The 15,406-nt window shown below is 38.8% G+C and overlaps 1 protein-coding gene across 1 annotated transcript in view; it reads left to right on the top strand.

Annotated features, from left to right (window-relative positions):
* The window catches only part of col6a3 (collagen, type VI, alpha 3), a 28,268-nt gene extending 14,990 nt beyond the window's left edge, over positions 1 to 13,278 (top strand). The window contains exons 29-46 of the mRNA XM_040027452.1: positions 148 to 198; positions 364 to 399; positions 519 to 581; positions 888 to 950; positions 1,457 to 1,489; positions 1,613 to 1,649; positions 1,771 to 1,782; positions 1,899 to 2,392; positions 2,484 to 2,586; positions 2,791 to 3,492; positions 3,639 to 3,741; positions 3,840 to 3,895; positions 4,186 to 4,446; positions 5,370 to 5,444; positions 6,411 to 6,608; positions 10,541 to 10,600; positions 11,378 to 11,563; positions 12,461 to 13,278. Of these exons, the coding sequence (XP_039883386.1) occupies positions 148 to 198; positions 364 to 399; positions 519 to 581; positions 888 to 950; positions 1,457 to 1,489; positions 1,613 to 1,649; positions 1,771 to 1,782; positions 1,899 to 2,392; positions 2,484 to 2,586; positions 2,791 to 3,492; positions 3,639 to 3,741; positions 3,840 to 3,895; positions 4,186 to 4,446; positions 5,370 to 5,444; positions 6,411 to 6,608; positions 10,541 to 10,600; positions 11,378 to 11,563; positions 12,461 to 12,501 (2,574 nt within the window). The 3' untranslated portion in view covers positions 12,502 to 13,278. The remainder of the gene's footprint in view (positions 1 to 147; positions 199 to 363; positions 400 to 518; positions 582 to 887; positions 951 to 1,456; positions 1,490 to 1,612; positions 1,650 to 1,770; positions 1,783 to 1,898; positions 2,393 to 2,483; positions 2,587 to 2,790; positions 3,493 to 3,638; positions 3,742 to 3,839; positions 3,896 to 4,185; positions 4,447 to 5,369; positions 5,445 to 6,410; positions 6,609 to 10,540; positions 10,601 to 11,377; positions 11,564 to 12,460) is intronic.
* The last annotated feature ends 2,128 nt before the right edge of the window (positions 13,279 to 15,406 follow it).

Genomic DNA, 15,406 nt, shown 5'->3' with positions numbered 1-15,406 from the left:
TATTGCAATGTTACTGAATGTAAATTTTCTGAATATTGAGCAAGAAATTATTGTTTAATTGGGGGGGAAAGGGAAGATGATAGCGTTGCTAATGTTTTCCCTCTGCTACCCCAGTATTTTGAATTAAAATATGTTTTTCTTTTACAGGGTGAAGATGGTAGAGATGGTTTTGGTGTTCAAGGGCCTAAAGGAAGAAAGGCAAGTGATTTGTGAACTGAACATGCCTAATTAAAGATAACAACCCCTTCTGTAATGTTGAATAGAGCTGTATACAGGGTGATGGCTCTGATGCATCCAAAATAAAAATTATTTTTGCAGTTTTATACAAAGAGTACTTAATGCATATGTGATTCTTCTTTACAGGGAGATGAAGGATTCCCAGGATTCCCAGGTCCCAAGGTAATGCAGAACACTAGCAGTGAACCTTTAAAACAAACTGTTGTGTTTTCCTCAGATGAGTAAGCTTATTATTAGATACTCGTCATTTCCATTTATCCTCTTTTTATCCATCATTTCAGGGAGCAGCTGGAGACCCTGGCACCTCGGGTGGACCTGGATCCAGAGGAAATCGTGGACAGAGGGTAAGTTTTAAGTCCACATTTGAATAAGGTTAATATACACGTCTGCTACATTTTCATCAGATGCCCCAGCTTTGTTCCAGATCTCAGCTGAGCAGATGTGTTTGCTGTTGTGAAGTAGAGGACAGGTTCTGAAGTTTTGGTTTAAATATATATCATGCATTCTTGGCAGCAAATGACTTGCATGCACATTTTTTTATGTTTGAAGATAGCGAAGTACAGGGACTCATGGTCTGTTTTAAAGTACGGACATCTGAACTACTTTAAATGTGAATTTCTTTCTTTCCCCTAACTGTTAACTATTTCCAGGGAGTCTCTGGGGATATTGGTACACAGGGACAAAAGGGAGAAGTTGGATATCCTGGGCCATATGTAAGCATCAAAAAATCTTTTTTACAACATGCGTGAATTTAATTTGCATGACATTATGTCATCAACAAGTTTATTTCAAGTTCATTTATAACATTGCCTAGATACAGGTGTTTCATGTTTAAATACACAGTTATGGCCAATATCTTTATATTATTTTATAACCTATTAGTGTAAGCTCTTCACCTTATCCCCCCAACTGGTTGCGGCAGATGACTGCCCCCTTCCTGAGCCTGGTTCTCTCTGAGGTTTCTTACTGTTACAAGGGAGTTTTCTTCCCACTGTCGCCAAAGCTCTTGCTCATAGGGGGTCATATGATTGTTGGGGTTTTCTCTGATTTCTTTGTATTATTGTAGGGCTTTTACATTACAATATAAAGCACCTTGAGGCAACTGTTGTTGTGATATGGCGCTATATAAATAAAACTGAATCGAATTATATTGGCTGTAACTCTCACCCCTAGGCTGGATGTTTATTTAGTTGCTGATACCCTGTTTTCTCTCTAACAGGGTATCAAAGGACAAAGAGGACAAGGAGCTGTGGTATTTGATCAGATATTTGTGTGAACTGCATTGAACAGAGCATAATTCTCATAACTTAACTCAGTTCTACGCATCACAGCCTTTTTTTAAATAAATGTTTCTGTGGTTTCTTTGTTCCCTCAGCAATGTGACCTTGTCAGAAAGATCAGAGACAATTGTCGTAAGTATAATTTAGTAAATTTCAGCAATGTGATTTAATTTATTTTTGTGAACTATTGATGCCTATGCACTGTGTGCTTCATGAAACTTCTTACCATATTCTGTGCAATTTTCTTTACCAGCTTGCTGCTTTGGTAAGTGCAAAATGATTTGCTAATGAAATAATAATTTCTTAGACTTAGACTTTTTGTGTATGTACTGTATCCACAACCACAGTGAGAACAAAAATCCTTTATGTTGACATCATTAGGTAAGCAGGAATGCCCACTCTACCCCACTGAGCTGGCTTTTGCCCTCGACATCTCACAAGGCCTTGGCCGTCCAGTCTTCAACAACATGCGTGACACAGTCCTAAACATAGTCAGAAAAATTACAATCACTGAAAGTAACTGTCCAAGAGGAGCTCGTGTTGCTTTGACCCTGTATAACAACGAAGTCACCACTGAGGTCCGGTTTGCTGATGCCATGAAGAAACGTGCCCTGGAGGAACGCATTGAAGGACTTCAGATCCCACAGACAAGAAAGCCCCGCAGCTTGGAAACAGCCATGAACTTTGTGGCCCAGAACACTTTCAAGAGGATACGCAGTGGCTTCCTCATAAGGAAGGTGGCCATCTTCTTTGTAGGTGATCAAGTTGGTCGGCCACAAGCAATTACTCGTGCAGCCCTCCGCCTTCACAACGCTGGAATTGCCACTTTGCTGCTGGTCAGACAGGAGGACAGAGCACTCTCCAGAGCGGTGCAGGTAACATAACAACATACAGCCAAAGCAAATGTTAATCTTATAGGCCATCAGTTTGTATTCAACTTATAACTTTCCTCTCCTTGTATACCAGGCCAACAACACAGCACTGGCCCAGGTCATTGTCCTTCCCAACGCTAATAGTCCACAGTACAATTCAGTCATCCAGAAGGTTATGAACTGCCATGTCTGCCTGGGTAAGACCTGTTTGGGTGGATTAGTATTTATGAAACAGCTTCTCACTTTTATTTTGTCAGATTTTGATGTACTTTCATCTAAGAATAGAGCCATTTTTTCCAAGCATTGTATAAAAAGAGACTAGATGAAAAACTGTTGAATACAGATTGTCTCAGTCCATGTAAAGGAAAAAAAATGCATAATTTTATTTCTTCTTTTTTAAGATTTCTGCTCTCCGGACCAAATCTGTGACTATGTTCCCCCAACGGCTGGCCGAGATAAGAGATCTTTCACCTCAGATGTCGACATTGACATTGCTTTTGTCATGGACAGCTCTGAGTCTACCTACCCAACTGTCTTTGCCGAGATTAAACACTATATATCTTACATGGTAGAGCATCTTCATGTGTCTTCAAATCCCACATCATCTGTTAACCACGCCAGAGTGTCTGTGATTCAGCAAGCACCTTATGAGTTCCTAAATAACAAATCTGGGTCCCCCCTTCATGTTGACATTGGCTTGACTGAACACACTTCAGCACAAGATATTATCAAATTCCTGGTAGAGAAAACACCCCAGCTGGAAGGTGGCCGGGCACTCGCAGAGGCAATTGAAAGGACGGTGGATCAAGTGTTTGAGAAGGCACCTGTACAACGTGACAAAAAGGTACTCATACTGTTTGTGACAGGAAGTGTGGAACAAGACCAGGAGCAGCTGATACGCATTGCCACTGAGGTCAAGTGCAGGGGCTACTTCCTCGTCATCTTTGGTGTAGGTGAAACATTGAGTGCTAAGGATGCAAGTGTCTTGTCAAACATGGCCAGCGAGCCTTCAGATGTCTTCTTCAAGCAGCTGAAGAGTAGCTCAGACCTTTATGACAGAAACATCCAGACCTTTGGCCAGCTACTGCCCAAGTATATCAGTAGTAAGTTCAAGATATATTTTGATGGGCATGATACATTTTCAATACCTTTTGCTTTTCTTTTTTTAATATTTTAGAATAGATTCTATTTGTTACATCAGTCTAACAAATCCTGAACTAGTTGTGTTCTATGTTGCATTGCTTTTCAGTTGAAAATGCTTTCCACATGTCCCCTGAAGTCTCCAAAAACTGCAAGTGGTTTCAGAATGACCAGCCACTAAAAAACCCCTTCACACCATCACAGGAAGTGGAGTAAGTTTTGTAATTTTTGTAATGCTGTATTATTAATGCTGGAAACATTGGTGGTTTTCTTTACAATCTTTTTCCCCTTAACATTGCCACATTTGTAGGAAACACCAGAAGCATCATGAAAATCACCAAGCAGTTCATGAAAGAAAGCACAAGGGTAAGACTGTTGTTGAACAAATTTTTCTTTACTACTTTTGCATTTTCGGCTAGAAGTACTGACAGCTTTGGTCACTTTAAGTCATACACACTGTCGCTAACTGCTAAAATTGCCTGCCCATAATTCAATAATATTTTTACACTTGTTTTAGAATATTACTTTTATCATGCTTCACAAAGTAAAGATTACTTATAAATTTATGCTTCTTGGCCATGCAGCAAAATAACATTTGTTGACGTCATCCACCACAACTACAACATACTCTTTTTCTGTTATTTTCTTACACACAGATGCAGAGGAGCTGCACGTCTCTAATGTCACCTCCAGCAGCTTGAAATTGCGTTGGAGCAGGCCAGATGCAAAGCTCTTTGTTTACTTTGAGGTTGTTGTGGTGAGGCTCCATGACCATGCACTGGTGCTGAAGACCAATGTGTCGGGTACAGAGCTTGCTGTGGACAACTTGGAAAGTGCTCAAATGTATCAGGCTGTAGTCACAGCTTACACGGCCGAGGGCCAAATTGTCTCTACTCTCAAAGGCGTCATTACTACAAGTGAGTTTATAAAGACAGCTTTAGCTTTTTCAGAAATTATTCATTCATATTTTGCATGTGTTGCATATTCAACTGTAAACATGCCATTTGGGTACAGAAGTACACAAGCACAAATGTGGAAGTCTTCAAAAGCTCTTATGGAGACCACTTAAAAAGAGCTAGCTTCAAGTTGTTACAGATGTAACTATCCATTACAGGTTGTGTATCCTAATAAATTTTAGGGGTGTATAATTCTCAGTATATTAGAGATATATATTTTTTTTAATTACCACAGGCCTGATAACTTAATGGTGATTAGATCATAAACAAAACAAAAGTGTCTGCATTCTGATGTATACCATGTACATTCATTATTGGAACAATCTTTTGCTGAAAGGTACTTGCTCATAAAGAGTTGTTTGATGTTGGGTTTTTTTGTTTTGTTTTTTTAAACCACTGTAGGATTTTTACCTTGCAATGTAAAGTGCCCTGAGGCAACTGGTGTGATTTGACTCGAAATAAATTACCCCGAATGGAATAGAATACAACCTCTACCAGATTACCATACTTTGAATACAGATTACCCCACATAGGTACTGCAGTACAGGAGGAGGAAACTGTAATATGTGTGGACATTGGTATTAACATTTGTATTAACACCATGTAACACTGGTCTTGATTTCACAGCTGTCCCAACCCTATTTAATGGCATATAGTATGTTTTGCAACTTCACACTCAAAGTTAATACAGATTCAAATTAAATGGTTCCCCAAAATGGCAAAATAAAATAAACTAGCTTGTTTTAGCTTCTTTGGTTTTAGGGACCACCTCAATCCGCAGACACACCCTAAGAATTGCCCTTTCCTAGCTAAATAAATTAATTTATTGCATGCTTTCTATTTTTAAAGTTGTATTGACAAATACATTATTTATTATTTCACAGAAGCAGCTGAGCATAAGCTTGCCAGCCAAAACACAAGTACTCCAAATACCACACCCCTGGACAAACCAGAAACTGGTGAGTAACTTTGCATGCTTGTGTCTGTATATTGCTTGGAAACTTCTTTTCTTTTATAACATTTCCTATATAATTAGCAGCCATATATCGGAATACCAGTATATTGGACCTGTAATCAAAATGGGCCAGTAATATATCTTAGAAGTAGCCCCCATAGAGTTGTGTTTTGCTGGGTTTCCAAGGTATTATATTAGTTATGTAAATAAAACCTGTAGGTTCAAGTCAAAGATCGTGGGCTTCTGTAATGCAGCAATATCAAATGGGACTACTGCACTAATATTTTATTTATCAAGTCACTAGTACGTGCAAAGATACACCGCAAGTTGTTTACAAAACCTTACAAAATCGGCAGTTTAAGCCCTAGTGTCTCGGTTTGTTAATCTAATCTTTTCCCTTATGTATCGTGACAAACAAGGCACTTGTGGGTAAAATGTGTGGCACTATGAAGAAGTTTGTTTCATCAGAAAATACCAAAGAAAAAGAAACCTTACAGCTGTTGGTCCTTGTGAAAGGCATAGAATTTAGAGCACAACTAAGGCATGAAAACACAAAAGTAACTAACATTTAATGAATTTAGTTACAACTAACTTGTCAGATCCATCCATGAAAACCTAAAAATAATCTTCTTTCATTCTAATCACAACTTTTTTATTTTTTTAATAAGCAAAACCTCTTCTAATATATTGCAATTATCCAGACTCCCATGTAGTGGATATAGTCTCATGCTGAATGCCATTTCTTTTCCTCTGCAGGCACAAAAACTAATTTAAAACCCCTTTCAAATACATCTGAACTTCTAATACATTTGTTTACTTGCTACTTTCAAAGCTTACAGTTTGTTGTATGCTGTATTTGTTCATCTAATCCTCACACAAATGCATCCTCTTTCTCGATTTGTCCTCCATCACTGCTATATCACAGCTATTTGTTTGTTTGTTTGTTTGTTTTTTGTTCTGCATGTTCTAGTTAATGAATTGGCAGGCCCATGCTCGCTTGACTATGACCCTGGAATGCCCTGCAAAGACTATGAGGCTAAGTGGTTCTTTGACAGAAAGAACGGGTTCTGTGTACAATTCTGGTATGGAGGTTGTGGAGGGAATGGAAATAGGTTCGACAGTGAGGCCCTCTGCTTGAAAAACTGCGTGAGGTCAGGTAAGTGCAGAGGTGGGTCGAGTATCCAAAAATTGTACTCAAGTAAGAGTAGCATTACTTTAAACAGCGGTCTCCAACCTTTTTTGCGCCACGGACAATATTTTCACGGACCGGCCTTTAAGGTGTCGCGGATAAATACAACAAAATAAAACTAGTACCGGTACCGAAAAAAAGAAGATTTATTCATAACACACGTGAAAAGACCCAGGTAAGCCGAGTTAACGATAAAAACGGTAACAAAATAACGCTGAAAACCGATAAAAACCCTGAAAACCATACATTTCACACCTGAGCCTCAACTCTCGCGGCCCGGTACCAAACGAGTCACGGACCGGTACCGGTCCGAGGCCCGGGGGTTGGGGACCACTGCTTTAAAATATTATTACTCAAGTAAAAGTGAAAAGTAGTCGTCAAAAAAGTTACTCAAGTAAGAGTAAAAAAGTACTTGGCGAAAAGACTACTCAAGTAACGAGTAACTGTTTAAAATGTCTGATTTATTTTATAAATAAATGCTATCAGACAAACAAAAATAAATAAATATACAAATTGTAATATTTTCAAAAAGAATATATGTAAAAACATCAACAAAATAAGGCACAACAACTCTAATTTCCAGATTTTAGTTTTTCACAACATAAAGCTTTTTTCACCAATACCTACAGTAAATAATATAAATATATAGACAGTGCAAACAATTTCCAGTGACAAGATATGCTGTAAACTTTAGATTCATTTTTGCTCCAAATGGCACAGCAGCCTCAGAGAAAACATTAGAACGAGGCATCTTCAACATATGTACATACAAGGCAGCTCAGTTTACCATAAATTGTATGGGTGTGCATTTATTTCTGCATATTTAGCAAAAATGTGCCATTTCTTCACTCACTGAGGTGATGGTTTTGCTTCAGCAGCAGTTTGCTCTCAAGGTTCTTTCTGTGAAGCTGTAACTGTTTAGCAGTGAACAGGAGTCCTGCATGACTCACAAGTCCTTCACAAGCTCCAGATGCAGGAAGAGCTATATTGACTTTGATCGACAGCTTCTTGATGTGAGGAAAGCCATGCAATACATCCACACCTCCAGTGAATGGACATGAAAGGTACCTCTCCAGATCCCCTGCTTCTGGCTTTCCTGACCCCATGGATCCATCATCTTCGTCGAATAGGCCGCTGTTTGTGCTGGCCTCATCCAGCTCTGTGTCTAGGTGATGTCTGATGAAGTGGAGACCTGTGGAAAGATGTATGGTTTTCAAAAGAATTACCGTATTTCCCGGACTACAAAGCGCACCTGAATATTAGCCGCACAAGCTAAAATCAGGGGAAAATCCTGTTTTGTACATACATTAGCCGCACCTGACTAAAGGCCGCAGGTGTTTCAATGTTGACTTGTCATATGTAAGAGAATATGCACAAAGGGAATTGTCAGGAAAGAGATGGCTGTTTGGAGACACACCCCTTTTATTAATATTTTGAAAAACAAGTTATGGGTACATATTTGCATAACTTTTTAGGTATATGTACAAGTAGCGGTAATTACAAGTACGAAACATGTACTGTGCTTCATAAATGAGTAACAAATGTAGTACATAACAATAACCTACAGCACACCAGAGAAATAGATTCAGACTACCTTTTAGGCTCAGGTGCAGTGACACGGCTTTAACAAGAAGAAAAGTCAGTCATTCACCACCATCTTCCTGCGCACTAAAACCACCAAAGTCCTCTTCCCCAGTGTCGGATACGAACAGGCTCAGGATGGCTATGTCATCCCCTCTCAGCTCCTTTCCTTCGTTGTCACTTTCAAAACCAAAGAAATCCTCGTTGTCAGTGTCAGAGTCGAACACCCTCTGAAGGGCCATGGCGGTGTCCTCCTCTCCATCATGCAGCAGTCCAGCCCTTCGAAATCCGTTGGTGATCATGGATGTTTTCACACATTTCCACGCTGTCAGATTCCATCGGTGGAGTTGAGCATAACTTGCTTTTCGCAAGTTTATCGCCGCTCGTCATCCACGACTCCCGCTGAATGCATAGCGCTACTTTGAAGTTTGTTTTTCACGCTACTTGTACAGCACTATGTTGCCTGGCGGATGGACATGTGACCAACATACCACTCTTGAACCCCGATACTGTGTGTCTGATCACATGCCCTTCCGCCAGGCAACGTAGTGCCGTACAACAGCGGAACAGAAAAGCCACACCTGACTAAAAGCTGAGACAGATTTTGTATGATAAGCTTTATGTTATGGATGCACAGTTTGAGCACTCAGGTCGCATCAGAGCATCAGGCCCTGCATCGTGACCTATGAACTTCTAACCTCTGCGATTTAATTGTACAGTTTGAGCAGGAGCGGAATAACGTGAATCGCAGTGTTTGACCAGCTTAATGCAGACTGTTTAAACTAAACAAGCTGCTGTTTCACATAATAAACCCTGTCAGCCGCAGTATTGCCTTCTATTTTAACAGTTAAAGCAGTAGAGACAAGCTGTTTGCATGTTCGTGGAACTCCAGCGTCATTAACCAGGCTAGCTGTTAGCTTATAGGCTAACCAGCGAGCAGTTAACAGGACAGCTGAAGCTGCACAAAACACCCACAAACTTGTCTCACTACAACGTAGCGCCGAAAATATGACTCGCAGCTCGAGCTCGACACAGCTGCTGTATCATAAGACTGACATCCAGCTAACCACAGCTAAAAAGATATTTAGAGAAAACTTACCGTTTCCTCAGGTTACACGAGTTGAGTTGTTTCACGCTGAAAAGTTGGTTTGTTTTGGCTCTCACTGAAGACACCGACAATGAAGACATACCTGTTCTTTTGTACTGCTTTTAAGCGAAACATCCTTTGTATGTGAGGAAAATGCTGTTCATCATCTTCAGCTCTAGCGTAGACTCTGCCACATTTTCATGTTTCTTCTTTCCGTGTGTCCGCTACTTTGAAACGCTTGGGTCACTCTGCCCGCCACAGTTTCAAACTGGTCGTGTGACTGCATGGCCACATCTCATTGGTAAAAAAAGTTACCGGAAACTCCACTGGTGGCATGTTATCTAATGTGTTAAACTAATTATTTTTTAAAAAGTAATGAGTCGAATTTTGCAAATGTAGCGGAGTAAAAGTACCGTTTCTTCTTCACAAATGTACTCAAGTAAAAGTAAAAAGTATCGTGCAAAAAAGGTACTTTAAATGGTAAATGGCCTGTATTTATATAGCGCTTTACTAGTCCCTAAGGACCCCAAAGCGCTTTACATATCCAGTCATCCACCCATTCACACACACATTCACACACTGTACTTAAAAGTACATTTTTTTCAAAAACTTACTCAAGTAAATGTAACGGAGTAAATGTAACTCGTTACTACCCACCTCTGGGTAAGTGATGTTGTCAGGATTTCAGTGGGAGTGTGCCATCACCTGGTTAATGCAACGTATGCAACATGGGCCTCAACTGGATATGCAAAGCTTACAATTTAAATTGTCATTTTTGACATATATTACGGAGCCCCTCAAGGGACATGGGAGAAAAAAAAATGAAGATGAACTTTTGCGAAATCTCGCAAAAGTTCATAGAAAGGCTTATCATACAGCTACTTCATGAATGGGCCATTGTTTGAAGTCTAGCAGATCCCAACCTAGCCTAGTTGCAACCATCTGTCATTCCTAAAAATGCACCCTTTAATATAGTTTAAGCTGCTAGAGAGTATTTTAAAATCAAAACCTTGTTAAAAACGAGGCACTAGTCATAGACACCAGAAATAATTATTTCTAGTCTAAAGCCAGTTTTTCAGGAGTCAGCTCACTTTGAGACAGTCTAATAGCATCCAAACCAGGTAGTAGGGGTGGGAGCTTATGAAACAGCCAATGAAAAATGTTGTGGTATTTATTTATGTATTTTATAACAACATCTGCCCCTTTAAGGTGAAACCACGGTAATATTTTTGTATGTTCACAGTGGGAGAGCCTCAGCCAATGGTGAAGCAAGTTGAACAGGTGGAGGTCCTCCCAGATCCTGGTAAGCTCCAATATACACTCACTGGCAATATTAAGACCTGAATATCATGATTACTTCTTTCCAAAAATATTATGTTACACATGCTTTCCTTGCCAACCCACTTTATTGATTAGCTGAAATTGATGTAAATGCATGTGCATGGTATGCAAATATTAACCAGAAGAAAATAAACTTTCCCTTTGGTCTAGTTTTAAGCAAACAAATCCATATCAAACCTTTTTAGACCATCATTAATACATATACACAACAGCCACTGGCTTTGGAAGTAATATCAGTGTTACGTATATTTTCCACACTGCTTTACGCTGTGCTGACTTTGCAGTACAATTAATACTATGTCTTCAGGGGCATCTGGATCCTCTACTGCCCTTCACATTCTCTAAACATGGCTGATGGTGCAAATAAAAAGCCAAGCCAAGGTTATGTTTTTTCTCAATGGCGTGAGCCAAGTCACATGGAGAAAATTAATGGAAAGAAAGCTATATTCAAAGATTCATTACTTTTTTTTAGCAGAAGGCTTATTAGATAACAAGGTTAAGTCATCAGTAACTTATCAGCTTTGGAGTAAACTGCCATCACATACTCACAGCTAGGAAATGTACTATAAACCTTTGTCTACCTATATGTCCACATATCTCATCTCATATGGAAAACTGCTGATCCCATCAGTCACCAAATCTCATATTTAAAGTGTAATTTAGCACATATCGCATAACCTTTAGCTGCACATGTTTTCATCCTTTTACTGAATACTATTCTTTCTCATTTTCTTCCCAGCTGCTTTTACAGCTGTGGACATTTGCCAGCTTCCACAAGAAGAAGGTACTTGTGCCAAATTTGTTCTCAAGTGGCACTACGATGCTGCCAACAAGAGCTGCATGCGCTTCTGGTACGGTGGCTGTGGTGGAAACCAGAATCGCTTCGACACTTACGAGCAGTGTGTGAAGGCTTGTGGAAAACCAGGTACTCCTCTTGTTAGTAGTACTCTTCTCTCAGTAGGGACTGGTCATATTTAATGAATGGAAAAGTTGAAATCAGCTTGCTGTTCTGCGCTAAATGTCACAGTAAATGTAACAAGACATTAAGCACAAGTAAATCAAATCATGTGATGAATAATCTTAGATGTATAAATCTTTCAGATGGCTTATTGTTTAACTATTTGTCACAGATATGTTTAAGACAAATCTAGCAGAAATGAAAATATGCCCTTATTTTTCTCTCCTGTATCTAAAAATGAATTTTGTGACTTTTTGGAAGGAATTGACCCCAGATCAGGAAAAAACTTTGGAGTAAGGAGTTAAAATGCAGCACAAAACAGGCTGATTATAACAAAATAAAGTTTTATAGCTTATAATGATATTGAGCTATGTTTCACTCTTTTACCAAATAGTACTGGTCCACAGCCGCTGGTCAGAAAACAATATTATGAACCATTTCACTGTTTGCATGGGCAAGGAGACGCCCAACACAATCCCATAAAATAGGTTTAAAAGTCATAAGCCATCATTCTGAAGGAGTACAAGTTGATTACACTTATCACTGAAAAATGGTTGTTATCATGTTGCAGAAAATTGTATCTTCAAGCCTTTCTTAACTGGCTTAAGCACAAACTCCCCTGCCTTCCTTATCTAAATATGCTTTTAATAATGACCAAATTAGCCCATATTTGGTTGAATGTAAAGCATCTACATAGAAATAGAGTTAATAAATTGATGTTTAGTTGCTGCTAGCATAACACATACACTTCTCTAGACAGTCTCTTGAGAATCAAGTGATTAAATAGAGATTTAATACAAATACACGTGGAATTTTGTCAAATACAAAGGACTTAATCATGTTTTATTCTTCCTTCATCCCCAGAACCAGTGAACCAAAGAGTCATTGCTACAATAAAAACATAGGACGAAAGTCACAGACATGGCCAGCTCTTACCTCCATTTAGCAGATTCTGAGGAGAAGCATCCAAAATGGCCATAAAGTAATGGTGGCTGCACTGGATTCCACAAACATGGACTTTATCCCCCAACTCTTGAAGTAGTCTTTTTCACAACAAGAAGGAAGCAACACAATTTGCTGCATGATTTGTTTTAACCTACTGGTGCTACATGATATGTTTGTTTTACAGGAGTTATTTAGTGGATTTGGTTTTGTAAAATCAAGTTCTCTTGAACGATCACAGTTTTCATATTTTTTAAAATGCAGTTTTATGATTAAACAAGAAACATGTATGAATATCTTGGACAGAGATTAGCAATGACTCAGTACATGAAGGATTTTAAAGCAGTAATCTTTTTTTATATTGTGGTTAAGTCTTCTTTTTACATTCCAGATTCACATAGCAGCATTGTTTTTTTTTTTAAACTCACTTCATCCCTGTGGATTATTTCACTATTTCACTGTCACCAAATCCACAGCAATGTTTACACGAGTCTAGTGTGGCAGCGTGTGTGTATGTAAAGACAGCGACCAACTGCTGGGATGCCAACATTAATGTAATGTTTAGTGCACTTCTGGATCCGTTGCCTCAAACACAAGATTTCCAGCTATTGAGAAACAGAATGTACTTTTCAAGCTGTTTTTATTTTTCATTTCATTTTGGATTTGCAGAAAGTTATGTTCCATGTGGGAAAGGGTGAAATAAAAATGAATTAGACTTTCTAATAAACATGAGCAACTGATTCATTTTATTTCTTGTTTTGAATTAAATGTTGCACAGCAGTAAAATGCTAGACATTCATGTCACACAGAGATGTGTTTAATGGAAGTTCATTTGCAAAGAGATAGTTTACTTCATTGGAGTAGCATGGTTTAGAGCAGGGGTATCAAATTTGCAGCCTGAGGGCCACTTGCGGCCCACTTCAACCGTACTTACTTGTATATTGACATGAAGAAATATAATGCAATTTGGCCCTTGAAATTACTGTTTTTGTTAAGGAGGACTTGTTTGCTGTTGAGTGCAATGTTAACGTAAGTAAAGCGAAACATTATATAATATGAAGACAATATGAGCAGAGAATACAAACATGTTGAGGGACTGGCTGTGTTAGTTCAGTGAGAGAGTTGGAGTAAAGGAAACAGTTTTCACTGGCAGTCAAAAACTACTGTGTACACTTATGACTGCATTTTTATTTTGTTAAATACGAACAAAATTATAGCAGAAGTCCTGCCACGTGTCTGGTCAGAGAGAGAGAGTAACAATGTGTTTATTTGATAGTTCAATGAAAGGCTTCAGTTAAGAGTGAATGATAAAAAATTGCATTCACGTTTGCAGTTTTGTCTCGCGATACAATATATTTAAAAAACAACAAACAAACAAACAAAACACTATATTTTTGGAGATTTTTGTACAACTTGAGCACTAAAGTGGCCCTCCAGTGAGATGACAGTGCTATCAGGGGGCCACAGCTCATTTAAGTACTGAGGTTTAGAGTTTTAGTTGGCAATCTGATTGCATTAACTAGAGAAAAGCAGAACAACAAGCACCTAGCATTTTAGTGCTGAACTTACTTTCAGTTGAATTAGTGGCCATTAGGATTGTAGACTTAGTTAACTTAGTTATTTTTCCAAGTATTTGTCTAAAATTTTAGGTTGATTTTTTTGTGGCAAGCTTAATTCTTTGTCAATCCTTTAGACCCCAGGCAATCTCTTTAACAAGACTAGATCCAAACCCTCCACCATTTTCAGATAGCTGCTGAGTAGGGCTTCCCCTGACCCCCGACCCCCCATATTTGTGGTAATATATGATGTCAGATTATCATAAACTACAAATCTTTATTGGGGCCAGAATGAATCCCAGATGGTTGTGCAAAGAGGAATCAAATGGTGAAGAACTAAAAACACAAGAGAAATGTAAAACATTCAGAGAAAACTCAGGGAGCACAACTGGTAACATAACAGATGAGAGAACAAAGAGACTGAGGAAGATAGAACTATGCATACACACTAGAGGAGGGCTAACTGGGGATTAGACAGTTCCTGGAACGAGACAATCAGGGGGAGAAGGACAGGAAGCACTGCAAAGGAAAATAAACTTTCACAGTAAAAGAGGAAATAACCAAAAGACATAAGAAACAAGGAAACAGAAAAGGACCAAGGAATAAACACAGAATAAGGGAAGCAGAAACACCAGAAAGATCATAACAGTTACTACTATAGCACTAAAACTGTTACAACTAAGTAGATGCACCCCCCCCCCCCCCCCCAAAAAAAAAAAACAACAACCAAGAAAGCACTAAATCTAAAACTCATTAATATAGACATAAAGTAAACACAGAAACCTAGTATCATTAGGGCTGTACTATGAATTGGATTTGGGCTTATTGACTTCAGGCCTAACCCTGGGTTTTTCTGTACTATAAATGTGTTTCTCTTCACAACAGGATGTATCAACATGGTGAACAAAACCTGCTCCAGAGCAGGTAGTATTCAAGATTAGAGATCAAGAGGTATGAAATCACTGCCTATCACTGTAGAGAGGTGACAAATCAATTCTCTGGGAAAAACAAAAAACAAAAAACGTCACCATTCCTGGAAGACTCCTCAGACCTCTGCATGCAGATAGCTGATGGAAGACAGTTCATTTGTTTTTTCTGATGAGCATCAATAAGAAATATAGATTCTTAGACTCAACTTGTTTTATCCTGTTGGCTGCAAATATTTTCACAGCAAGTTTATTGTTTTACACATATATATTTTTTCCTTTGTTAACCCCTTACCCTCCAGAGATTGCTCTACCAAGACTAGATTTTAACCCTCCATCTTTTTCAGATAGCTGCTGAGTAGGTCTTCCTATGAAATATTTTTTCT

Source organism: Simochromis diagramma, unplaced genomic scaffold (assembly GCF_900408965.1).
Source record: "Simochromis diagramma unplaced genomic scaffold, fSimDia1.1 OVJJ01000343.1, whole genome shotgun sequence".
NCBI classification, from domain to species: domain Eukaryota; kingdom Metazoa; phylum Chordata; class Actinopteri; order Cichliformes; family Cichlidae; genus Simochromis; species Simochromis diagramma.
This window is presented reverse-complemented; position numbering and strand designations above follow the sequence as displayed.